The 23,456-nt window shown below is 39.5% G+C and overlaps 3 protein-coding genes across 3 annotated transcripts; 1 reads left to right on the forward strand and 2 right to left on the reverse strand.

The window, feature by feature from the left end:
- Positions 1-883: 883 nt before the first annotated feature.
- f11r.1 (F11 receptor, tandem duplicate 1) lies at positions 884-8,730 on the reverse strand. Its single transcript, XM_070917096.1, has 10 exons — positions 8,498-8,730; positions 5,453-5,512; positions 4,315-4,431; positions 3,722-3,865; positions 3,387-3,589; positions 3,192-3,294; positions 2,686-2,793; positions 2,486-2,498; positions 2,251-2,311; positions 884-2,113 (listed from the first exon to the last, which is right to left on the reverse strand). Exons 1-10 carry the CDS (start codon positions 8,547-8,549, stop codon positions 2,078-2,080), a joined length of 897 nt encoding a protein of 298 aa, XP_070773197.1. The 5' UTR covers positions 8,550-8,730; the 3' UTR covers positions 884-2,077.
- Positions 8,731-11,861: 3,131 nt separating this feature from the next.
- On the reverse strand, positions 11,862-12,621 carry thy1 (Thy-1 cell surface antigen). The gene is made up of 3 exons (XM_070916702.1): positions 12,591-12,621; positions 12,097-12,423; positions 11,862-11,968 (listed from the first exon to the last, which is right to left on the reverse strand). The coding sequence occupies exons 1-3, from the start codon at positions 12,619-12,621 to the stop codon at positions 11,862-11,864; spliced, it is 465 nt and encodes a 154-aa protein (XP_070772803.1).
- A 5,573-nt stretch (positions 12,622-18,194) lies between these two features.
- Positions 18,195-21,278, forward strand: LOC139295637 (uncharacterized). The gene is made up of 3 exons (XM_070917857.1): positions 18,195-18,318; positions 19,028-19,375; positions 19,468-21,278. The coding sequence occupies exons 1-3, from the start codon at positions 18,249-18,251 to the stop codon at positions 19,572-19,574; spliced, it is 525 nt and encodes a 174-aa protein (XP_070773958.1). The 5' UTR covers positions 18,195-18,248; the 3' UTR covers positions 19,575-21,278.
- Positions 21,279-23,456: the final 2,178 nt, after the last annotated feature.

Here is a 23,456-nt window from a genome sequence, read left to right on the forward strand (position 1 = left end):
CTCACGGAAGGCAAACTTTGTAAACACCCTTATATATATATATATATATATATATATATATATATATATAAGGGCATGTTTATATATATATATATAATTCTTTAATAACTTCCTAATTTTGTAGTTTTTTAATCTAATTAATTCCCTTATTTACTTCTACGTATAAGTGTATACGTTTTATTTGAAATGTGTCTGTGAGATAACAGGCTGGCCGAACTTGGCTTTATTGCACATAATTGGTAGCTTTGCTGTGTATCATATACGGAAACTGTCTGATCTTTTTTACGGTTTACGGTTTCCTGTGAACTGTTAAAGGAAAAACATAGCTTAATAATATTGTGATAGAAAATAAAAAAATAAGCCCCGGCTTGGTCATTAAGCAATCAACATCCCATCATGCTGTAGACCACATAATGGTGGACATTGAAAAGTAAACTTTTTTTGTGTTATTTTCATACTTTGTATTATGTTCTCAATGTCATAATAGCAGGTTATATACTGTCTGGACGTTGAGGATATGCAGCATGTGGCAGGGCGCTTCTAGATGTAAATGATGTATTTGTATTTTATCTACAGCCAGACTGCTGCTGATGCATGTATGCATCTGTGTGCTTCATGAACTTTACTGGATCATTACTGTAGGAGTGGTTTATGACTTTACTAGATGTCTGTGCACTTCAATGCATTTCAATGAGGTAAGTATTCAGAACAGAGGGGTAATGAGGCTACTGACTGGAGCTGTGGTGGTTTGTGTGCTTGTTTTTCTTGGATCCTTTAAGTACTCTAAACTGACCTCGAATTCTCTCATTTGCAGCCAGTGACCTCATCAGGAAAATCAACTTGTGACACACCTTCATAAAGATTATGACACATGACAGTAGACTCAATTTAACAACATTTTTATTAACCAATATATAAAGCAAAGTTACAACCATCAGCTGATTCATCATCAGTTTCTACAAATTAAAGTCAAGCAATGTAGAAAACTCAGTGTTTCCCAATTTAAATATTGTACCTGATAGATCATATAAACTCATGATATGCATTGATGCCTGACCTTATCAAACCACTTAACACATGACCTGAGAATTTGAAAAAACTTGTTTAACACATCGTCATTAACTCACACGCACTCATTTCCAATTCATTAAGGACTCTGAATCTGTTTGCTTCAACAGGAAGTTTACTGAACTGTCAGTCTACACTCTTAAAGATCAAGTATACTACACTACACTCTTAAAGATCGATTAGCTTAGCCAATGTAGTTCAGAGGTTTACAAACGTATGACTCAGACACTACCAGACGAATGTAATACTAGTTCAACTAGAAATGATGTGTTAAAAAGAGAATGTGCACCTAAAATATTAATGTCATACAAGCAGTTGTGGTAGTTTCTAGTGAGGAAGGCACAACTGATTTTTTAATTGTTCTAAATTACAGATGTAAAAACTGCATTATTTACAAGAAAGAGAAACCTCATAAACTTTATTAGAAAAAGAATATTATACATTACAACAGTGTTGTCATTTGTTAAAAAAAGAAAGAGATAAAAACACCTTTCAGAGGCACTCAGCTATGATCCAGCTCCATCAACGTTTCAGTACAGGTACAGACTGACTGATAAGAGCGTTGCCCTGGAGGAAATTAAGGTGATGGGTCAGTAAATTTAATTAAAAAAAAGTTTTATTAAGACACTGTGTTTGCAGAGAACAAAGTGTCCATTTTCCCTATAAAATAACTAAATACATGTATAAACCTGGATTACAGGTACTGGGGAGTATCTGTCATTTGACATGAAAAAAAACAAAAAAAAAAAAACCAGCTCGGTTATTAGGAGGCACAGAAAATCAGAAGCACACAGAAACACACACTCCAAACATGTCTGGGGCTAAAATGGGTCACAAGTAGTGAGACAGACTGTCACTAAGTACACAGTTCAGGTCAACTCAAACAATCACACTGGTCTATAAAAACAATCTAGGAGGAAATAAAAAGACGTCACTAAAAACTTCAGGAAATCCCACGCAGAGACATTTAAAACCAAGGTGTTGTCCTGTCGTGAATGTTTATTGCAGACTAAACCACGAATGATGACTTCTGTTTGAATTCCCCCTGAAAACAAACACATCAACAGTTGTCAGTCTATTAAACAAAAAATTGTCTGTAACTAAACACACAAACCTGACTGTTATAAATGTCTTGGAATAACTACAATGCTTAAAGTTGAAATACACTCTAATCATACTTACATCTTCATCATCACCACCATACAGTGATGTGGGCTGGTAGACCACGCTCGGCTTTGGTTTACTGAAGGGAGAATTAAACAAAACATGTTTAGCTAGGACACAGAGAGCAGACCAGTTTATACTTGTAATGTGAATGAAATCTGCATTTCCCTGAGGAAATATCATAAAGTCAGCAGACCGGTCTATGAATTATCAGCTAAAATCCATCAGGCAGGATAGAAAAGAAAATCCTTACCTCTCAGTTTTCTCTGTAAAGGGAAGAAAGGGGACAACGTCAGTAAAATAAAGTGAAACTGATATGCAACAGTCTGCCTGTGTGAGAGTTACTATTACGTCCAACAAGCTGACTATTTGGAGGTCCAAGGTTTCTGGTAAAGTCAGCGCTGAATATCAAAATATTAAAGTAAATGTTTGAATATAATGTAGAAAACTCACTGGGCAGGTATCCTTTCTTGTTGGCATACCAAATGCCAAATCCCAGTAGGGCCAGTAGCAGCAGAACCACGATTACCCCTGCAACAATTCCTCCAGTGTTTAGGTCACCTTGAAAAAAGATATTTTGAGGTACATTAGCTGAATTACAGTCAAACATCAACAGTATTGTAAACTAGTGCATTTTCAAGAAAATAAAACAAAAAAACAGAAAAATGTAACGTTAAAACTGTTGAAGCACCCAAATGATGAAAGAAAGATGTAATTGGTTGTATCTTAATAATGAGAATTGTAGTATCTATTGGCTCCTTTGATGCAGCCAAACCAGTTTACTGTCCTTTCAGTGCTGGCATGCAGCACACTCCACCGGCTGAAATACGCTGAACGATTACCGTCTCTTTAATGTGTAACCTTATTGTCATTCATTTCATTTTATTCTCTGTCAGAAAGGAAAAGAAATCATCTCCGGCTAAAGCATGTTTTTTTAAATGAAAGAGAAGAGCACTTACGGACTTCCATTTTCGCGCCTTTACAGCGCTGAGGAGGACCAGCATCATTGAAAGCCTCACAGTAGTACTGACCTGAGTCCACCTTGGTGGCTCTGGGAAACTCCTGTGGAGACAGACAGGGTAGAATTTTTATTTTAAAAAGGGGACAGAAACTGTCACTGTAAAGACAGTGCAAAGTAACAGGTTGAAGCTGACCAGGTTGCCATTGTCTGCATTTAGCCTGTAGGTGGCATTCTTGAAGCCAGAGATCTTGTGAGGTTCAGGGGGCAGAAGGGTGCCATCTTTGTACCACCTGTATTTAGGTGGAGGTGAGCCGTCGATGTCATGGCAGGACATAAGGGCCAGCTTGCCTGTCGTCACCGAGGAGGGTATCCTACACAAGGGCGGAGATGGAGGCACTGCGGGACATAACATTCGGTTTTCAGAAGGTTCCCACACGTACAGTAATACACAACCATAAACTGAATCATCATAAATCATAAACATCTGAATCAGAATGTTTGCAGAACATAACTGCAAAGGATCCTTACCCAGAACAGTCATCTTCACTCGGACTTCCCCAAACTGCTCACCGCTGCCAGACACTTCACAGTCGTACACTCCATTATCCTTACGGGTCACTTTGGAGAATCTCAGATTACTACCGTACATCGACACTCTGGTGGAATACGGCTCTGTGGACGCATTCAGGTATTGTCATTATGGGCCACAAGAAGTGTTGTGCCACAAGTTTGCAAACAATTATAGGAAAATTATATAACATTTTTAAAAAAGAATGCCTTTTTGAATGCCTACATGGGTAGATATTGTGTTGGCCAAGGAAGCAATCGAGGAGATACATTTTACTTCTACACCTCACAGCTCAGGAGAGCAAATATACGTAAAATGCTTTATAAATGGTGACACTGCTGTTGTTGCTAAGTTACTAACACTGATGAGTTCTTTCTTGACCCAACTTCCCACCAAATTTCATTAAAAGTAGTTTCTGAAATATCCTGCTGACTAACAGAGACAGAAGAACAAACAAATAAAAAAGCTGGCATGACAGTGGGGATAAAACGATCTGAAAACATTTGTCAACATGCTACAAAAAGACACAGACAAAGTTTGTGAATCTACTTACTTGTTGGTTTCCCATCAAAAATCACATACGTCTGGGAGCCTTTTGGGTCCTTAAATTTCCACTCAACTCTGGGATTTGAACCAAAGTCGCCTGAATACTTGCATATAAGGTCAGTCCCTGAAATAACAGAGTTCACAATAAATCAAAAAAGAACATACAACTATACAGAGAAGGTTTCCACTTTAACCATGTAATAATAAAATGTTATTAATCCATCAATAATTTGTCCATCTTTGTGGTTTGTGCATTTAAACATTTAGCTTCTTGAATATTTTGAAAATAACCTCATTAATATCACTTAGGTCATCATAAATCAAAATCACAGGCATTCTTCCAATGACAAAATATTTAAAGATAACCTTTATAACCTTAAAATATAATCATGCAACTTCTCAGCTGTGTTGATATGTCTGGGCATTCCTCAACATTTCAAGTAGTTAAGTTCTCCACAAAATGGCCAATACACAGACTCATTGTTTACAGCTGAAAGAGTTTTTTGAAAAATACGCATGCTGTCGGTGCACTGTCTAATTTTGTTTAATACTAGTGTTTGTCAGGTTAAAAAAAATCATGTTGCCTTGCGCTTTCTACATTTTAATAAAGCTGAATTTATCTGTGCGGTAGGACTTTACAAAGCTGCTCCTCAAAAATGTAACTATACGTGGAGTCGAGATTTGTGACTGAAGACAATATAGAGCCTGTTGGAAAAAGGGTGATTTATATCCTCCTTTTTTTGTAACACACATCTAGCAAAGCCATTGCAAAGCTGCAAAGCTTGTGATGGTTGAACAGAGTGGATAAAAGAAGAGAGCAGGATTACTGTACGGCAATAGTCTCCTATTGAGTAACGAGACAAAGCCAACCATCCTACCTTTGTTCCACAGAACAGAGGGAATGAAGGAGTGGAAACACAATTACTTTGGGATGCATAATTAAGGCAATTAAAATCTGACTCTGATTTATACCTAAAGCAAGAATACTCCCACCTTTATTTTAGTTCAAAGCTTTTATTGACTTCTGGGATTTAAAATTGCAGTTAAATTGAGCAAATTTCCAGCAAACACTCGACTGATAAAATATTTACTTTTTTCCAGGCTTATCCTCTACATTCAAATTATTCTGTATTTTCAGGACTCACCGTCATTCTCCTTCACTCGCACATCTGCATTGTTGGTCGTGACTGTAAAGCCACTTACACCTGGACACAGAGATTAAAACAAAACAAGTCATTAGACTTTTACAATATACATAATATGCCGTCACAATAACACAGTGAACAGGTACTACAGTAGACTATACAAACATAACATACTGCACAAAAGACAAGAAAAAGGAACAATGTACAGTTTATACAGGAATACACAGCTTGACTTATTTTAATTCAGTCATTGTTTGAGTTTGAAGATTTAATATTGACTTAAGTGACCGACATTCATTTCCATAATTTTAAAGAGGTGTGAGACTACATTCTCACTTCCTTTAAGTACAGCTAGTGCTTTTCGTCTTGATGGATTATATGATTATTATGTTACTGGGATCTCGCAAACAATGTAAAATCAACCAAAACCAATTACAGAGTAGTGCTAAATTAATTTATTACTTAGTCGTTTGACAGAATTAATCAGAAACTTCTGTTTTTAAGCAAAAATGCCCAAATGTGACCTAAATTGTGGATATTTACTGAATTTCTTCAGCCCCCATGAAAGTAAATGGAATACCTGAAGGAATATTATCTGAATATTTAGGTTTTGGACTGTTGGTTGGACAAAACTAGCAATTTGAATGTGTCAATTTAGCCAATAAGAAATTGCAAATGCCAGTTTTGATTATTTTCTGACATTTTATAAGCTAAATAATTAAATTGATTCATTGAGAAAATAATGGACAAACAAGACTTTAATCACACAATCTAACTGTACTGGGCTTTATTAGCATTAAAAGACCTACCACTGTTCACAAAATGACATTCTGTTAAAGATCACAGAAAAAGCACTCAAGATTGAAAGCACACCCCTTGTCAAACACTCAGAGCATGCTTACAAGCATTCAGGGTGTGGACAAAAAGAAAAAGAGGCCCATTCCTGATTGCTGAGCCAGAAAGCTTCCGGTGAAACTGTCAGTCTGGCTGAAACTGGGTCTTTTCAGGCACAGTAGTGCTGCTACGACAGAAACACTTTACAACAGGGCCACTTTAATTAACACGTGCAGTCACAGGCCTGTCTGTCACACCATATATGCATCTATTCCAACACTTCACATTACATTTCACCACTGCCATTACTTTAAGTGTTGGGACTTAACTACTACCTAGCTGTGCGATAAACCTGTGTAACACTGAGAAGCTTCATGGCACAGCAGCAGGAGCCAGTTAATCATTAACTGTGTGCAAAGTCATTCATCGTACACGTCACTGAATTTAGCTGAAAATATACAAATAGCAAGACTTTAAATGAAATGTGTGCACCAATATGATACTTATACACAAAGACACTTTTTTAGAGACTTAAATGACGTTGAGACTTTCTCACAGCCAGTCTCAGCTGAGATAAGGCAGCACAGTCACAGTTTTGGTTTGGTAAGATAAGCCTTAAGTGTAAAATGAAACCAGAGCACCGCGTGACTTAGTTGTTTGCATACTTTGCGAGTTTCACAGTGTGGGTGATAAATGTCCCTCAAGGTAAGTGGTGGGAATACACTAATGCAGATTAGAGAGAACCACGGGAAATTCAACTTAAAGCCTGGCAGTACATTTCTCTGTTCAATGCAACAAGTCTCAAGAGGCCTGCCTGTTAGCTGCATTGTACAGCAGACTGTGCTGCAGGTGCACTGATGAGCATTACAGCAAAGACAAACAGTAACCAGCCTAGAAAGCAGCTGGAGGACGCATTACTTTATCAAAACACATCAGGCCCGTCAACTAGTTGAACTATTCAGCCTACAAGCAAAGTCCTGTTATGCTTGTCACTTGCGGCAGAATGTGTGTGGGCGATATTTTTACTGACTACAGATTGGATATTTCCAAAGACAAAGTTAAATTATGAATATGAGTTACCACAGAGCTACAGAGCACACAACACTATATTGGATTTCATGATGTTCATGGAAATCCTTACACTGTTTACAAGTCAAGATTGTGATTGTGATGTTGCAAGTTTATAGCCAGGACATAGTTTTGTTAGTAGTATTATTGAAAATTATTGTCAATAACCAGGACATAATTTGAGGTTACCATGGTGCAGTAAATAAGTGGATATGGGAGCCCTGCAGTGTGCGAACTGTTCATTTGTTTATTTGTAATTAGAGGTTACTCACTGGAAATAATGCTCCACCCACCCACCCACAAATAAAATTAAAATACCTTGATCACATGGTGAGTGGCAGTTGGATTTGTGAACACAAGTGTCCCAGTATAATGTGAATTCAGACACAAATGCATAGAGCTACTGCACTGATGGAAAGGACTGATTGTATTGTGTGGTTGTTTTCTTAACAAGATGCAGTTCACACATGAAATCAAGTAAACACCTTGAAAACTCTTTTGGGACCTTCAGTGTGCTCATAATTGATCTAACTGTGACCTCAGTGAACATCATTGTGCTTTAACATTCTTATAATATTCACATATATGTGGTGAAAGGGTACAGGAATGTGGAAATAGTGGTGTGTTCTTCCTACATTTATGATCAAATTACAATGGCCATTTTTTACAAAACAGGAGGAACTAATTAATGTTATCACTCCACACCATCCACATGTTTGTAGTTACTGGTTTTACAGCTGTCCCCAACACTCAGGCCCTCGTAGATCTGCTGCTCTACTGCTGCCATTTACTCATTCATTCAAGGGACACTAAACGTTCAAATATAATGCAACTTGTGTAGACTACAAAAGAGAAACATATTATATGGTCACTAATATCAACTTCACCTCAAGTGAAATATCCGGAACTCTCATAAGGAGAGCAGGTACAGAACAGGCCGACATTGCTGCTCCAGGACCAGGCCTGAGGTTCGTTTGGGGATGATAAGTGACAACACAACTGCTAAAACGTCATGTGGTATTTGAGGGCTAAATGGCCACTATTATTAATGTTGTTGTTGAGTTAAACTGTGCAACAAGAAATACTTTTAAGAGTTGAGTGTCCTCAAACAGAAAAAAAAACAGTATTGTCAAACTCACTCACCTGTCGCTGCGAGACAGAACAAAGCCACCGAAACCAGCCCGCTGGCTAGCATGTCGACCAGTGTGGTCCTTGAATGTAACACGACGGCGTCCCCTCTAAACAACTTGCTGCTGAAGAAAAGAACACGAAAAATGCGCAAAAAATCTTCCGTGCGTCGAATAAACAACCAGGCGCTTATATTTCCCAACACTTAATTCACTGCGTCGACGTTTCTACCTGTAACAACTGTCTGCTCTCACCTGAGGAGTCCGCCCAGGTGACAACAAGCTCGGGAACTTCCGGGAACAGGATCCTCTCAGGTGACGGCAGAGTGGAGCAACAGGTTAGACCAGACCAAAGCTGTTACTCAGCACGCTGACATGCAGAGACATTGGTTTCAGGGCTCTGTAACCCCCCCCCCCCCCCCCCGCCTCTCTCAGCTGGAAATGGGTTGTGACACAGATATTTATACACAGTTCATCTCTTTCCTTCTTCCTTCTCGTTCCTTCTTCACTCTAGGGTAGACATTTTGCATGATGAGTCACAAATGAATGATTTGATGAACGAGGTGATTTCTACATCATGCCCACAACCTGTATTGCTTATCCTTGTGATATTTTATAATGTTAATTAATCAGTGACAACAAATTCTATGGCATTAATGGCAATTTAACTATTATAAAACGACTATTAGGGTATATGAATCCTAATTATATAAACATTATTAGGTTATATGATCATATTCACATTAATTTGAAGTCACACTATAAGACTAAATGTGTTTGAAAAAAGACACAACAGATACTGTTGATAAATGCAACATTTCATTTCAAAGGCTCAATAAACTTGAATGAAGTAAATCTGATGCATTTTGACTGTTGAATGATATTTGATTTAAACTGCTTTCTAACATGAACACAAAGTACTCACATACAGCAGATGTACACATAATTTAATATAATTTAAATAATAACACCATAAAAACATTGCCACCTGTGATCTTCATGTTTAAAAGTGAAACAGTTTCTATAACAGAATACACAATAAAACATATGTAGTGGTTGCCTCACAACTAAACAGCAGTACATTATTATTTGTTACACAAACAACACTGAATGCAGAATGGACATGCCTGATTAGGCAACATAATGACGACTCGAGTCTGAGGACTCACTCCGCTTGTATGTACAATGCAGAATTAGCCTCATGGGAAATATAACTGTTTAAGCTGACAATATGCACACATTTACGGTTTGTGTAGGTGGAAAAAATACACCATGCAGCACAAAGTATACATACTTTTTTTCATCTAGGACTGTTTTCCATGATTTGGCCTTATTTCCAACATATAATGCTATTTTAAACAATAGTAACTTTGCGGCAACAGTCTTTGGAAAGGTCCTTTCCTCTTATAGTGTGATAATACCCACAAAGTGAAGTCCATACAGAAATAGTTTTCCCAGTTTGGTGAAGAACTTGACTGGCCTGCAACTGAGCCCTCAACCCCATTTAATTTCGGATTCACTGGAACAACGACGGTGAGGCCTTATCACCCAGCATCGATTCCTGGGAGTAAATCTCAGCAGCCTGGTTCTTCAGTGTTGTGAAAAACCTTCCCAGAAGTGTGGAGGCTCTTAAAGCAGCATATTAATGCCCAATATGGTGTATCTGTGGGTGTCAGGGTGTCTGGTAAATACATTTATATACATTTGCAATGAAACAACTTTGACAAAGTTAAGTGAACACATGGACAAAACACTTGCTCTGTACAGATAAATCACCATACCGCTATGTTATGTTTTGAGGATAGTGGCGATTTTGCGGTTCTCATTTATGACGATTGTAAACTAACCACTAAGGTGAATTGTTTTCAGGATATTTTTCAGGAAACACAAACATGTTTTTTAGCCCAAATGTGCAGTTACATTGATCCACCCAGCTTTGCATAATTTTAAACTTTGGTATTTCCTCCTGACCGTAATCCATTTCAATCATTTCCCTCTTCTTTTTGACACTTTCTAGTACAATCCGGTTTGACCCAGTGCTACCCTCTACAGGACGTCAACAGCACCTCCAACATAATGCACATAGTATCTGTGGACATGCATGCTAGAGTTCATGCATAAACACGTTTAATTGGTTGGGTTCATTTAATGAGCGTTGTTCTTCTTTGTTGATGCCATTAAGTTTCAGTTCAGTTTATTGTCATTATACGGTACATAGTACAGCAGTGTTTTTCAGTGCAATTAAATGATTGTTCTTCAGCTACACACACACCTACCTAAGTATATACATAAGTAAAAATCCTTGACATTATCAGGGAAAACATCGCACCATATAAAGCATATTCAGTGTAAATGTATAAATAGAACCATCAATGTGGATCTGACTCAACTTATAGCGTTCAGAGACAAACTGTATATTTGTGACAATGAGCTTCAGCTGAACATGGATCATGTGTCTCAGGCACAAGTGAAAGGCAAAATGAAAACTGAGTTTGTGTTTTGGTTTTCTTGTTGAGGGACTTTATACATCGTCTCCTCAGAATAGAATAGAAGAAGGACTTTATTGCTCATGCGTGCATCCCACGTCTGTCAAACAACAGTCCTAAAACTTTTTTGTTTCTCTGCTCATCATTAGATTAAATCCCTCCAAAGCTATCTGTGTTGCCCTTCCCAGATCTTATCGACAAGTACAACACAATCTTCCGCTAGTGGCACAAGGTCGCCTCTATCTGCCCTCATCGTTTGGCAGCCAAGAAGAGACACAGGGGACAGATTTCAGTCAGGCAAAATAGATTGCTCACCTTAAAGAGTGATGAAACTCAGAAATAATGTCACGCAGCATCACTTTTGAGCTGGGAAAACTTCAATCGCTGGATGATATAGCAAAAGCAGTTTTCACTCCTCTTTAAAATCCCTCTCATTTGAGTCCTCATTGGTATTTCTTCCTATCTTGTTATCAAGACTCAATATCTCTCATTACATTGAATAAAATCACAAAACATTTAAATGTAGACATGAAATATTATAGCATATAGAGTTTAAATTTTAGGACTTAGTCACATTCATGCTTTCTACTCATTAACCTGTAGGGCAGGTCTCTCAGAAATCAATATGGATCCAACAGATTTCTATTGTACATTTCAACAGCTGTTTATATGTGAGAGTACTGTAGAGTATAAAGTGTATTCAGTAGTACGTGTGCTTAGTATTGAGTGCATGATGCAGAGTAAGCAGGCCTGTGACATACCAAATATATACTGTACGAACTTTAAATTCAACTCATTGCACTTTGTGCATACACACACTTCAGGAGAGTCCGATAGCAGTCACCAGATGATTATGGGTGCAGTGTGAACGTATGCAGCAGTTTGGCGCCTTGTTCACAGCCAGTGAATTTCCAGCAGCATGGGAAGTGTCATCAAGGTCAGCAGTAGGCCACTGCAGCTTTGTAATAGGACACTCCACGCTGAGCAGGGGAGGAGGAGCTCTGCAATAAGAAAAATAATGCAGGTTCAGAAGGAGGAGCATTTTGTTTGGCAGTCTCTCAAATGATGTGGAAAACAACAGGAAGTGCACAGCTGTGGTAAACAAACACCCTGAGCACAAGCAGCTTACTTTTCTCGACCACTGAAGTTTTGGACGCTGTGGTTGTGGAGTCGGGAAGTTTGATGTTGCAGGTGAAGTTGGACTTGCCGTTGGGCAGGTTTTTAAACAGCAGACGGCAGTTGTTGCCTGGAAAGATGCGGACTTTGGCGCGCTTCTTGAAGGGGGCATGCTGCTCCTCGTCTGGATCGGTGGTGTCAAAGAGTCTTTCGCCCTGCGTGTACTTGCAAAATGGTTCAGGTGACTCAGCGGGGACCGCATATTTGCAATCCATCCTGAGGTGGTGCTCATCTATTGAGCAGTAGTGCAACTGAATCACCTTCTGGGCTGACGCAAAGCCTACGTATAGTATAACACAAAGAGATGATCAGATATTCACCAAACCCATTCAGAACAATGACTTATAAACTTACTGCATGGTGCCAGAAACTCACTCAGATGAGAAAAACATTCAAATATTAGAAAATGTCCTTTATAAACATGACATATACCATAAACCATCTTACCAAAGAGTAAAATTGTAGCAAGGAAGAACATTCTCCCAACTTTCCTGAAAACAAAAAAGATATTGAATAAAACAGAGGCGGAGCAAACTAACACCAGTCAATTACTACAGACCAGAACCAAGCAGCTATTTATTTTGCTTCCATGTCTTTACATTATTGAGGTTCAAATCAAATAAAGCTGACTATACTGTAAAGAACAGGGTCAGATTTCAGAGACATGAACACCACACTTCTGCAGCTCTTTGGGAGCCCACAGAGGATACTGTGGAAAAGTGACTGTACCATAATACAGCCTCACTGTTTACGCTGCAAAGAGATGAACTGCAAACTTCCTTGGTGGATTGCCAACACTGACACATTTCTGTGCTTAACCTCTCTCGGGAACACGGGCTCATTATTTGCCTACTTGTATTCAATATGTTAATAAAACAAATAAAGCAGTTCAGCTCTATTTTGTTTGCTTGATGCAAACCTACTCTCGCCTTCGTTTTAAATATTTGCTTTAGTGCTGACTCCAGTGTTAAAACAAATATTTCATGCAGACTAAAAGAAAACCATTGTGTTCAACACTATGTTCATTATTTTAGCTCAGATCCAGCAAATAATAGTATATGAATCATTCTCACCTTGTCTGATGCAGTTTGAGCTTCCCTCAGTGCTCTGCAGTGTGATGCCAGGGGTAGATACAGTAGAGGTCGGCTTATAGAAGAAACAGAGGAGAGAGGGAGGGGGACAGAGAGGGAGGGGAGGGGGAGAGAGAAGGGGGGAGAGCAATGCTGCTGTCCAGTGGACTTTGGGGACATTTCTCAGTATTGTATAAGGATTTGTATTGATTTTTGCGCTCCGTTTTACCAGAGGACAGAGGATCACATGTCAATACACAAACCTCCGGCCCCATATTGAAAGACTGAGTTGAGGCTGCTGAATGAGAACGAAAAGGCAAATGTTGTGATGAGGGTTTGACTAGCTGAGACACCTCAGCAGCTGTTGGACATTTCCTCATTCAGTGTGCAAGTGCAATATACGTGTTAGCAGTTTCTCAGCTAATTTTACCAACATAAATTACAATTACAATACAAATATGCAATTCGATTTGATTTGATTTTAACTAATGTATTAAAGATCTATAATACTACATTTACATCTGCATTAAATAAAAAAACGAATCATAAAAAAACAAAAGAGCACACACAATGATATAATATGTGTTTGAGTATTCTGCTAATAGGCTAATCATTAATATTAGTCTACATTAAAGCAGTAGGTGGACCTGAATGTCTGTACCAAATGTCATGGCAATCCATCCAGTAGTTGTTAATATATTTCACTCAAAACCACAAATGTCAACCTCTTGGTGGCGCTAGAGGAAAAATCAGGTGATCACCAAAGTCAGTGGGATTCATTCTCAGGGGACCATGAAAGTCTGTACTAAATTTCATGGTAACCTATTCAATAGAGATCTTTGACTCTGGACCAACAGACCAACAGTGCCACCGTTAGGGCCACACCACTAGCATGGCGAAACATCATCTGGCTTAGTGTGGAGGTAGTCCCAGTCTCAAAATAGACACATTTCATTACACTCTGGGCAGTATACCACACATCCTTTAAGTATTGTGTTACCGTCCACTGAGGAGAGTCAGTGATCAGCCAAGAAATGCCAGTGAATGAGCCAGTTGTCTATCGAGTTGGTTACCTGGCGTGTGTTACCAGCTGAGGAAAACCCATGACAAGCCTCTCATTTGCTACTGCTAGCCTATCAATGACGACATCAGTCGCCAGCTTCAACAAGGATGTACACAGCTACCACTGCAAGACTCTCAGTGGCCAGTAGCACTGTTAAGTTGAATAAATTCATAATGTGGCTAAATGTTTATATGTCTATATGGCTATGTAAAATGATGTCACGTTGGCTTATGTCGCCTAAAAATATTTCATCTTGTCAAATCCATTGAGCCAGACCCACTATATCTTCTGTAACCTCTCACTGTGTCCTCTGTATCCTCTGTATCCTCTCACTGTGTCCACTATATCCTCTGTGTCCACTATATCCTCTGTATCCTCTCACTGTGTCCTCTGTATCCTCTCACTGTCTCCACTGTATCCTCTGTATCCTCTCACTGTGTTCACTATATCCTCTGTATCCTCTCACTGTGTCCACTGTATCCTCTGTATCCTCTCACTGTATCCCCTGTATCCTCTCACTGTGTCCACTGTGTCCTCTGTATCCTCTCACTGTGTTCACTATATCCTCTGTATCCTCTCACTGTATTCTCTGTATCCTCTCACTGTGTCCACTATATCCACTGTATCCTCTCACTGTGTCCTCTGTAACCTCTCACTGTGTCCTCTGTATCCTCTGTATCCTCTCACTGTGTCACTATATCCTCTGTGTCCTCTCACTGTGTCCTCTGTATCCTCTGTATCCTCTCACTGTGTCCTCTGTGTCCTCTGTATCCTCTGACTGTATCCTCTGACTGTGTCCTCTGACTGTGTTCTCTGTATCCTCTGTGTCCTCTCACTGTGTCCTCTGTATCCTCTGTGTCCTCTGTATCCTCTGTTTCCTCTCACTGTGTCCTCTGTGTCCTCTGTATCCTCTGACTGTGTCCTCTGACTGTGTCCTCTGTATCCTCTGTGTCCTCTGTATCCTCTGTATCCTCTCACTGTGTCCTCTGTGTCCTCTGCATCCTCTCACTGTGTCCTCTGTATCCTATGTGTCCTCTATATCCTCTCACTGTGTCCTCTGTGTCCTCTGTATCCTCTGACTGTGTCCTCTGACTGTGTTCTCTGTATCCTCTGTATCCTCTCACTGTGTCCACTATATCCTCTGTATCCTCTCACTGTGCCCTCTGTTTCATCTCACTGTGTCCTCTGTATCCTCTCACTGTGTCTTCTGTATCCTCTGTGTCCTCTCACTGTGTCCTCTGTATCATCTGTATCCTCTCACTGTGTCCTCTGTATCCTCTGTAACCCCTCACTGTGTCCTCTGAATCCTCTGTATCCTCTTCACACTGCTCATCTATTTTGTCAAGGTCCTTCCTGGACAGTTGCTGAACAACTGCTATACTGAAGCAGTCTCCCAGGACACTGACAGAAAGCAGACCAGCACACAATGAAAGCAGAGGATATCTGCCACTTTACACTGTATCTTATCGGATATATCAACACTACATATTCTTTTTTACAATTTAGTCGTCTCCCTTTTGACAAACAAAAGCAGAGAAAGCAGGTGTGGTGATCTCTGCCAAAAGTATTCATTAGAGATTCTGAAGCTGTGAATGCTGCTACTCCTCTGCTGGATGCTGCTGTTAATACACTGCATCACCTATTCTTCTTCAATAATGTGCACTATACTATTATACTATCATTATAGTATCAAACTGCCCCAGGTATTGATGAAGTCCTTTTAAAGCTGTACACTGTACTCCAGTATTATTTCCTTAAAGTCTATAAAAATGTGTAGTTTCATGCTACAAAAGCAATCCTCATCTCTTTATAAAAGTCAGTGTTGTGGCATGTTTTGGGGAGATTTGATTCTCTTCTATTGTGTCATGACTGGCTGTTCAGGGGCAAAAACCTGCCCAGACAGGGACGAAGGAAACCTGTTCATCAACAATGTGTGGCATGGCAGCTTTCAGAGCTGTGAGGCCCTGCCAGATGTGTATTTGAATTTGAGTGGCATAAACCTGTCGTGTGTGAGTGGGCGACCTTAGACACTGTAGGCTACATGAACAGTTTAGAAAAGTAGACAGACCCTTAATATCTGGCATTGTTGGGATTTCTGGATTTATAAGAAAGGTTCTTTCAACATATTCAAAAATATTGTAAGAATGCTCTATTTTTCTGCATTATTGCTTTCCCAATGTAGAAAACAGATTTTATTTTGAAGGAAATGATCCCAAAGCATTATGCAGCTCTTGACATTTTGCAGAGTGTGCTGTCTTTGAGAGTTTGATGGTCCCGAGCGCAGACTCTATGGTTCAGAGAGACTGATATCATTGATCAAGTATCCTACCACACTTAGAATGGATGTTTGTTTGCGTTTACTATAAAATGTAGCTAATGCAGCTAACGTCGTCCAAGCGCTACAGCAACTGTACTGTCCCACTGACCCAAAATACAGTGTAAAAGCACTGCATGGGTGTAGTCTTATCTGCAGCCTGCATTGCACAGCTCATCCAGGCCTGCTATAGTTGTTCTAGTTGGATACAGTGACATACTGTACAGTGTCAGTGGCACTTTGTTTGCATATTTACTTCATGTCTCTATGCAGATTGAAAGGTTCTTCATTTATTCCACCTGCTATACATTTGTACAGTACCACAGACAAGCAGTAATACAATAATTGTGTTCCTTGTGAATGTCTAATTTATGTTTCGATCGTTTTGTGATGCTGCTACATCAGGTATTAAATAAGCTACAGTGCATTTGTACATGTGCAATCTCACAACAACAAAGAAAAAAAGAGAAATATAAAGTCACTGATCTCTCTAATGTCTCATGTCAGGTTTGCAGTGCAGAAACTACTGCAGAGGTCAATTATGTTAACTTCCAATAGGCTAAAACCCTCCACAGGCCTGAAGTGTTGTATAACAAATCTAGAATTAAAGTTGACTCTTTTTCTTGTATAAGGCTTTTGAATCTTTATGGAGGTTTGAATGTCTGTTCACCCACACCTTTCTTTTTTACACTAGATGTCACCAAATCATTGATTGCTGCTGTATTTTACGTATTTGTGGTGGTGCTTCCAGGTTTTGTTCTGCAGAGGGAACTCTTATTTTGATAGTTATTTAAGATATAACAGTTTCCCCAAAAAAACAAGTACCTGGATAAGAGTAGCGATAGTAGTGGAATTCAACGCGAATTGATTGGTTGCTTGCGAAGTTCAAGTTCCCCAACTTTTTAATGTAAAGACTTCACCACATCTTCATGGCGCTTGAGTCACACATGACGGGCTATGACATTTTTGGTCAGTGCAGCAACTTTGTTCCCTGATAAACAGAATAAATGTGAAATTAATTTCCTCCCAAACTTGGGCTGCTCCCGGATCCCTGATCGGGGAACAGTGCAATGAGGATAGGGTCTTTTTAGGACAACGGCCGATGTGTGTGTGTGTGTTTCAGTGAGGACGCACAGAGCAATAACTGTATCCTCAGTCAAAAGTCAGCGCTGCTCTGCTGATGCTGCTCCGCATAGCGACGCAGCTCAATCTCGGGACAGGGACCACATACAGGGTAAGACCTCGTCTTCAGCGTGGAAATGCACGCCAGTATGATTATAAATCTAACATTTTCAGATCGGGTTTGCATGTGTTAGAAGCATGTCTGCATGACTGTCTGGGTCTTTCAGCTGCAGTAAATGTGCGCATGCAGTGAGGACAGTTTGCTGCAGCATGAGATACTGCATGGGCGTTGTCCTATCTGCGTTTTGGCTGCAAGCAGAACAAAACGTCCGCGCCCACTAACACTGGACTCGAGGACACAGTAGGCTAATGTATGCTGCAGTTAAAGGTTGCATGTATAGCTTTTAAGCATCGTGTTTTTCTGCATGAATCACTGAGCTGCATGGTCAACCCTCTCATGATGTCCCATGTTGAACTCTGCCAGGTCTTAACGTGGTGTGAAGGTGACTGAGCTGATCGGACTGATAACCTTCGCCATGGAGCTGCAACTGTTCGCCACGGCCTGTCTCCTCTTTGGCAGGATAATGATAACGCATCAAACCCACAGTATGTGCGATTCTTTTGTGTTTATTTTTTTTCAGACTGACAGATGTTGCTGTTGAAGAAACACATGGCTGTAATTTGATGTTGATTTTGGGCGCTGATCCATGTAAAGTTGGGTCTTTACAGGCTGATGGTGTATTGTGATGTCCAGATGGTCCAGTCCTCCATGACACAAAAATCAGTAATATTGCAGCAAATCTGTCATTACCCAGTTTCACCACAGAGCTCAGAAAAGTTTCATTAGGATTATGTAATCCAAATAGATGAATGAAAGAGGATGAATGTCTCTTTTATTGATTCAGTATTGAACATGTTGGTGGTGCTTCTTTAAAAACAGCAGTGTTAATGTTCTGGAGGGGCTAAGTCAGCGTCCAGAGCTGAATTAATCATTTCTCATGATCTATTATGCAAACTGACACAGCTTGAACTTGACATTAAACATTAAAAAAAAACTTATGTGTCAGATCTTCAAAACTTACACAGACCTGTCATTGCTGCAAGAGGTGTCTCTACTAAATATGGACTGAAGTCATCGTGAGGCTTTGGCTCTATGTTTGAGATCATCGTACTGCTGGGAAATTAATCTTCTTCTACAGCTCTTTTGCAGACTGCAGCAGAATTTCCTTCAGGATTTCTTTGTGTTTTGCTGCATTCATTTCGCACTGGAAAAGAGAGAAATGTGCAATTCACTTCCTGTCTGCATCTCTTCCAGTGAACTCGGTGACTACGTTTCTGTTCACTCCACGCGGGCCTCAGATGTTTCCGTGTCTGACATACCTGGAGCGAAATGTCAGAGTGGACTGTGAGTTTCCACAAACCTACCAGGTCCCTGGCCCCTACTGCGAGTACCGGCAGGACAGCCGGCTGGTGGGCAGCACCTACCCCAACGCCGTCGTCTATGTGTCCACAGAGGACCGCAGGAGGAGCAACGTCAGCCTGGTCACTCCCAACCTGTGCCGCCTCACCTGGGCCCCGCTGGCTGACGAGAGGCCTTTCACCTACACCTGCAGGGTTTACCAGGGCAACAGCTGGAAGGAGAACAGCATGGCCGTCCATCACAGTGAGTAGAGTTCACTCCAGCTTTGTTGTTTGGGTCATTGTTTCCTCCAGTCACCAACTGAAACAATATCTAAATGTTCTGCTCTATTGCAGGGATTCTTCCAATCTGCTCTGCAATCAGTGTCATGTTCAAATCAGCGCCATGGTTTTTGTCACTGGTGATGTCACTTCCTGTGGCCGTGGGTCTTCTGAGTCCATGAACTCCCACTTTCTCAGGGTAACAACTTCATAGACCTTCCTCACATGATTTGTGACTCACTGTGGTGGGATGGTTGTTGGTTGACTCTATGTGGGAGGATTTTTTTTCTGTTGTTTTATTTTTAGGCAGAGTAAAAGCCATGACAACCCCTCTAAATATATAAGACAGTATAAAATCAACCTCTCATTGAGCATTGGACTATTCTTTAAAAATGCACCTTTGAGGTGTGAAAGATGTTATGTAACAGACTTCATTCTCACCACTGTACCTTGACCATTGTTTCATAATGTGATCAAAAGGGGAAACAAATCATGACAATATCAAATGAAAGACATCGAAAACAAGTGCAACCGTGTTAATTTTCTATTATAATGGCTTTTAAAAAAAGAACAGATTACGGACAGTTTTTTAATCTCGATCAGGTCTCCCTTGTAAATAAGATTCATTGGGACCGATCTATGTAAACAATCTTTACGTTAATGGCCAAATAAATATTAATTTTGTGGTTTTGTATTTTTATTTTTAAAGAAAAACAGATGCTTCCTATAGATTTATATTGCATCTTATTGCTGTTCTGAACACAAATGGGTTTGATCACATACGCTGACATGAACAGTGGAGACACTTAAAGAATGGAGAGCGCTTTGATTGGATTTATATATCCATATATACGATACATATGCATTAAAGAGCGAAACTGTTGCCGCTTTTTGTCTGTCACTTCACCCTCTCATTTTAATTTGGATTATATCACAGTCTCACCAGTTTGCTCAGCTATAGATACAGTATGTAACCCAGACAGGTATTCAGATGGCTGTTATGGCTGTTGAGTAATAGTAATGAATAACTGCTCAAACACTGCCTTTCCTGCTTTCAATGCTAACCTCCGATACCTTCAGTACCTTCAAATAGAATTAAGACTTCTGTACACTGGACCATGCGAGGTTCATCTGGTTACAGCAAAGCAGCTCAAATACATATAATATGTCTATTTTCTACTCCCACACAGTGCACCATCAGAGTTGTTTCCCCTCAAACAGCAATAAGACAACTACTTCACATGATTTTTCCTTACTTGAAGACCTTTGGAAAAATACTCTAATGTCAGTTTCACTCTCAGTGCTTTGATGCTAATCTGCACCACAGCCTAAAAAGACATGACTGATTTAACTAGTTTGCAAAGTCTGTTGCTAAAGATGCCTTGTAGTGAGAGTGATACTGCTGATGGACAGACGTTGCCTAGAGAGTATATGGTGAGAACCAGAGATGGTGCGAGTGTACAGTAAATATTCACTGTAATAATCCTGGCGTGTTTAAATTAGACATTGCTCTCGTAAGTGCGCATGTGTTAATGCAGAATGAATAGCTTTATGTGTTTTCTCAAAGCTGCTTCCATTTTAATATTTTATGGTTACAGTGTACACAGCTTCCACACTGTTTAAACACACACATTTAGAGCCTTGATGCTATTTTTTTTTACTTTGATGTCACATTTTTTAACAATGACTGTATCCGCAGTGCATTTCTGTTTTATGCTGCCATCATTTTCGGAGGCTACGCCGCTCAGTATTATTTGCAAAGTAGTACTTGTAATAAAGATGTCTTTATATTTTTCAAATAGACAAGTCAGCTTGTTTATGTTTCTTTTCTTCTACCACCAAAGGTGTACTAAAAGCTATAGCAAAACTATAGTAACAAATAAAGATCATGCACAATAAAGGTTTTCATGTCTTTACTCTGCACAAAGCACTGATTCTATAGAAAACACTCCTGCTGCTAATACAAATTTGTGTTATTGCTCAAGACAATCAAAATATGTAAGTACATTTTGTATAAATAGAATATATTCACATACGTGCAGCAACATTAAAAAATGTTGCTGTAGGAAAAGAATCACTCGTAGATTCATAAACCACAGTTAGCCCTCTGTCCCTAATGCTGTCAAAACAGCGAGAGTGGTAACCTGTCCAGGGTGTATCCTACCTCTTGCCCAATGCATGTTGGGATGCATCCAAGATTTTTAGGCAATGCAGGTCTGAAGCACAGACTGTGCACCAAGCATGCCTCTCATGTACCTCCCTTTCACACTAGATGTCATCAAAGCATTTAGTTGCTGCATTCGTCAGTTTTGTGGTGGTGTTTCCAGTTTTCGTCCAGCAGAGGGCACCATCATTTGACAGCCCCCTAAAAAGTACTTTCATAGTATTGAGGTTATTCAGTTGAGCCTCCATATGCATACAGGTCCTGTTGAGACAGCAGTGGAAAATGACAGGTGTAATCAATAAAATTAATATTATTATTTAGTTCCAGGGTGTTGGTATTGTGCATGCTGCCTCTTTGTCTTGATTTGCTGAGACATTTAAACTGAACAGAGCCATCATTAATGTTATTAATTACCTCAGCACATGTAGGTACTTGACTATATACATTTTATGCTATTTAACACATCTGCAACATTTAAACCGTCCACCACCTTTCACTATTTGACACCTATAGTTACTAGTTACTTTGCAAATATGTCAACTTATAAAATATGGTGCAGTGTCATTGATTGATCTACCCAGCAGTATATAACGTTAGTTAAAGTTAGAATTAGCTCCACCTTGGTTTACACATGAATGCATCTGTAATAATATTAATAATCATAAATGATGAATGTAACACTCTGAATGGGGCCATTATGTTTAATGAGTTTTGCAGACAATACTTCTGTACCTATGTGTAAGTATAAATTCATGATTTGCAATGGAGTACTTTTACACTGTGGTATTGTTACTTTTCACGTAAGTAAAATACACCAATACTTCTTCCACCACTGCACAAAAGTCAAACAATCTACTGCAATTCTAAAAAGCTGAAACCAGATGCTTCAAGCAGCAATCCAGACCAGGTTTAGCTGTAGCCCCCCAAGCAGCACAGTGCTTGATGTTTGCCAAAAGGACACAGTCTCACTCTCTGTTTGTTTTTCACACACATGCTTTTAGGGCATCCATGAGAAGAGGCAGAATTTATTGTCATCAAATCCTGGCAGCGGGTTTATGAATGTCTAACTTTAATGTGGGAGATGTAGGTAGAAGTTGGTGCGTGGTGGACATGCATGAGCAGGGAAATACTAGTACTACTAGGAAGGAGTCACATTTTAGTTATTTTGTGATTGTTCACACAAGAGTGCAGCTAACGGGTGTAAAAGGACAAAAGTTGAAGAGATGGGGCCCTTCAGAGAGAAGAGGTGTCACATTTAGTTCATTTGGGCAACTGTCTCAAAACTGTAGCGCGTAAACAACAAGTGTCACTAACGGTAAAGAGGTAAAGAGCAAAACCTGCAGCTGATGTCACTTCCTGTGATGATAAGCAATAGTGCAGATCAGAGAAACCAGAGGAAATCTTTTCTGCTTGGAAATGACAAAGGCCACATATACAAATACTTACAAATAACCTTCAATTCTACCTCACCACAATGAGTACCAAAAGTGTGTGCTCTTCTTGTAGTTTGTAGATGAATGGAACATATTAACTGAACTATTATAGTGCAGATTACTTCTCACCCCATACACCTTACAGAGGCACTCCAGTCTTCTGTGGCTCTGGAGGGAGCTTTATAAAGTCTGAGAATATAACCCCGATGATGACATCATGGTTATGGTGATCTCGGATTTGGCAATTTTTCATTTGGTTGCATTATGGGAAGTATAAATAAGTATAAGTAAACTAAAATATGGTTATTTTGATACATAGACACAAGCTCACACAAATGTCTTTTTCATTGTTCATTGTACAAAACAATGTTCATATGATATTCAAAATACACACATGAATAACAATCAATAACAAATAGTGACATGTAAGTTTAAAAGGAGCTGGATAGATCAGATCAGATTTGGGT

The sequence above is a fragment of the Enoplosus armatus genome, chromosome 13 (genome assembly GCF_043641665.1).
Source record: "Enoplosus armatus isolate fEnoArm2 chromosome 13, fEnoArm2.hap1, whole genome shotgun sequence".
NCBI lineage: Eukaryota > Metazoa > Chordata > Actinopteri > Centrarchiformes > Enoplosidae > Enoplosus > Enoplosus armatus.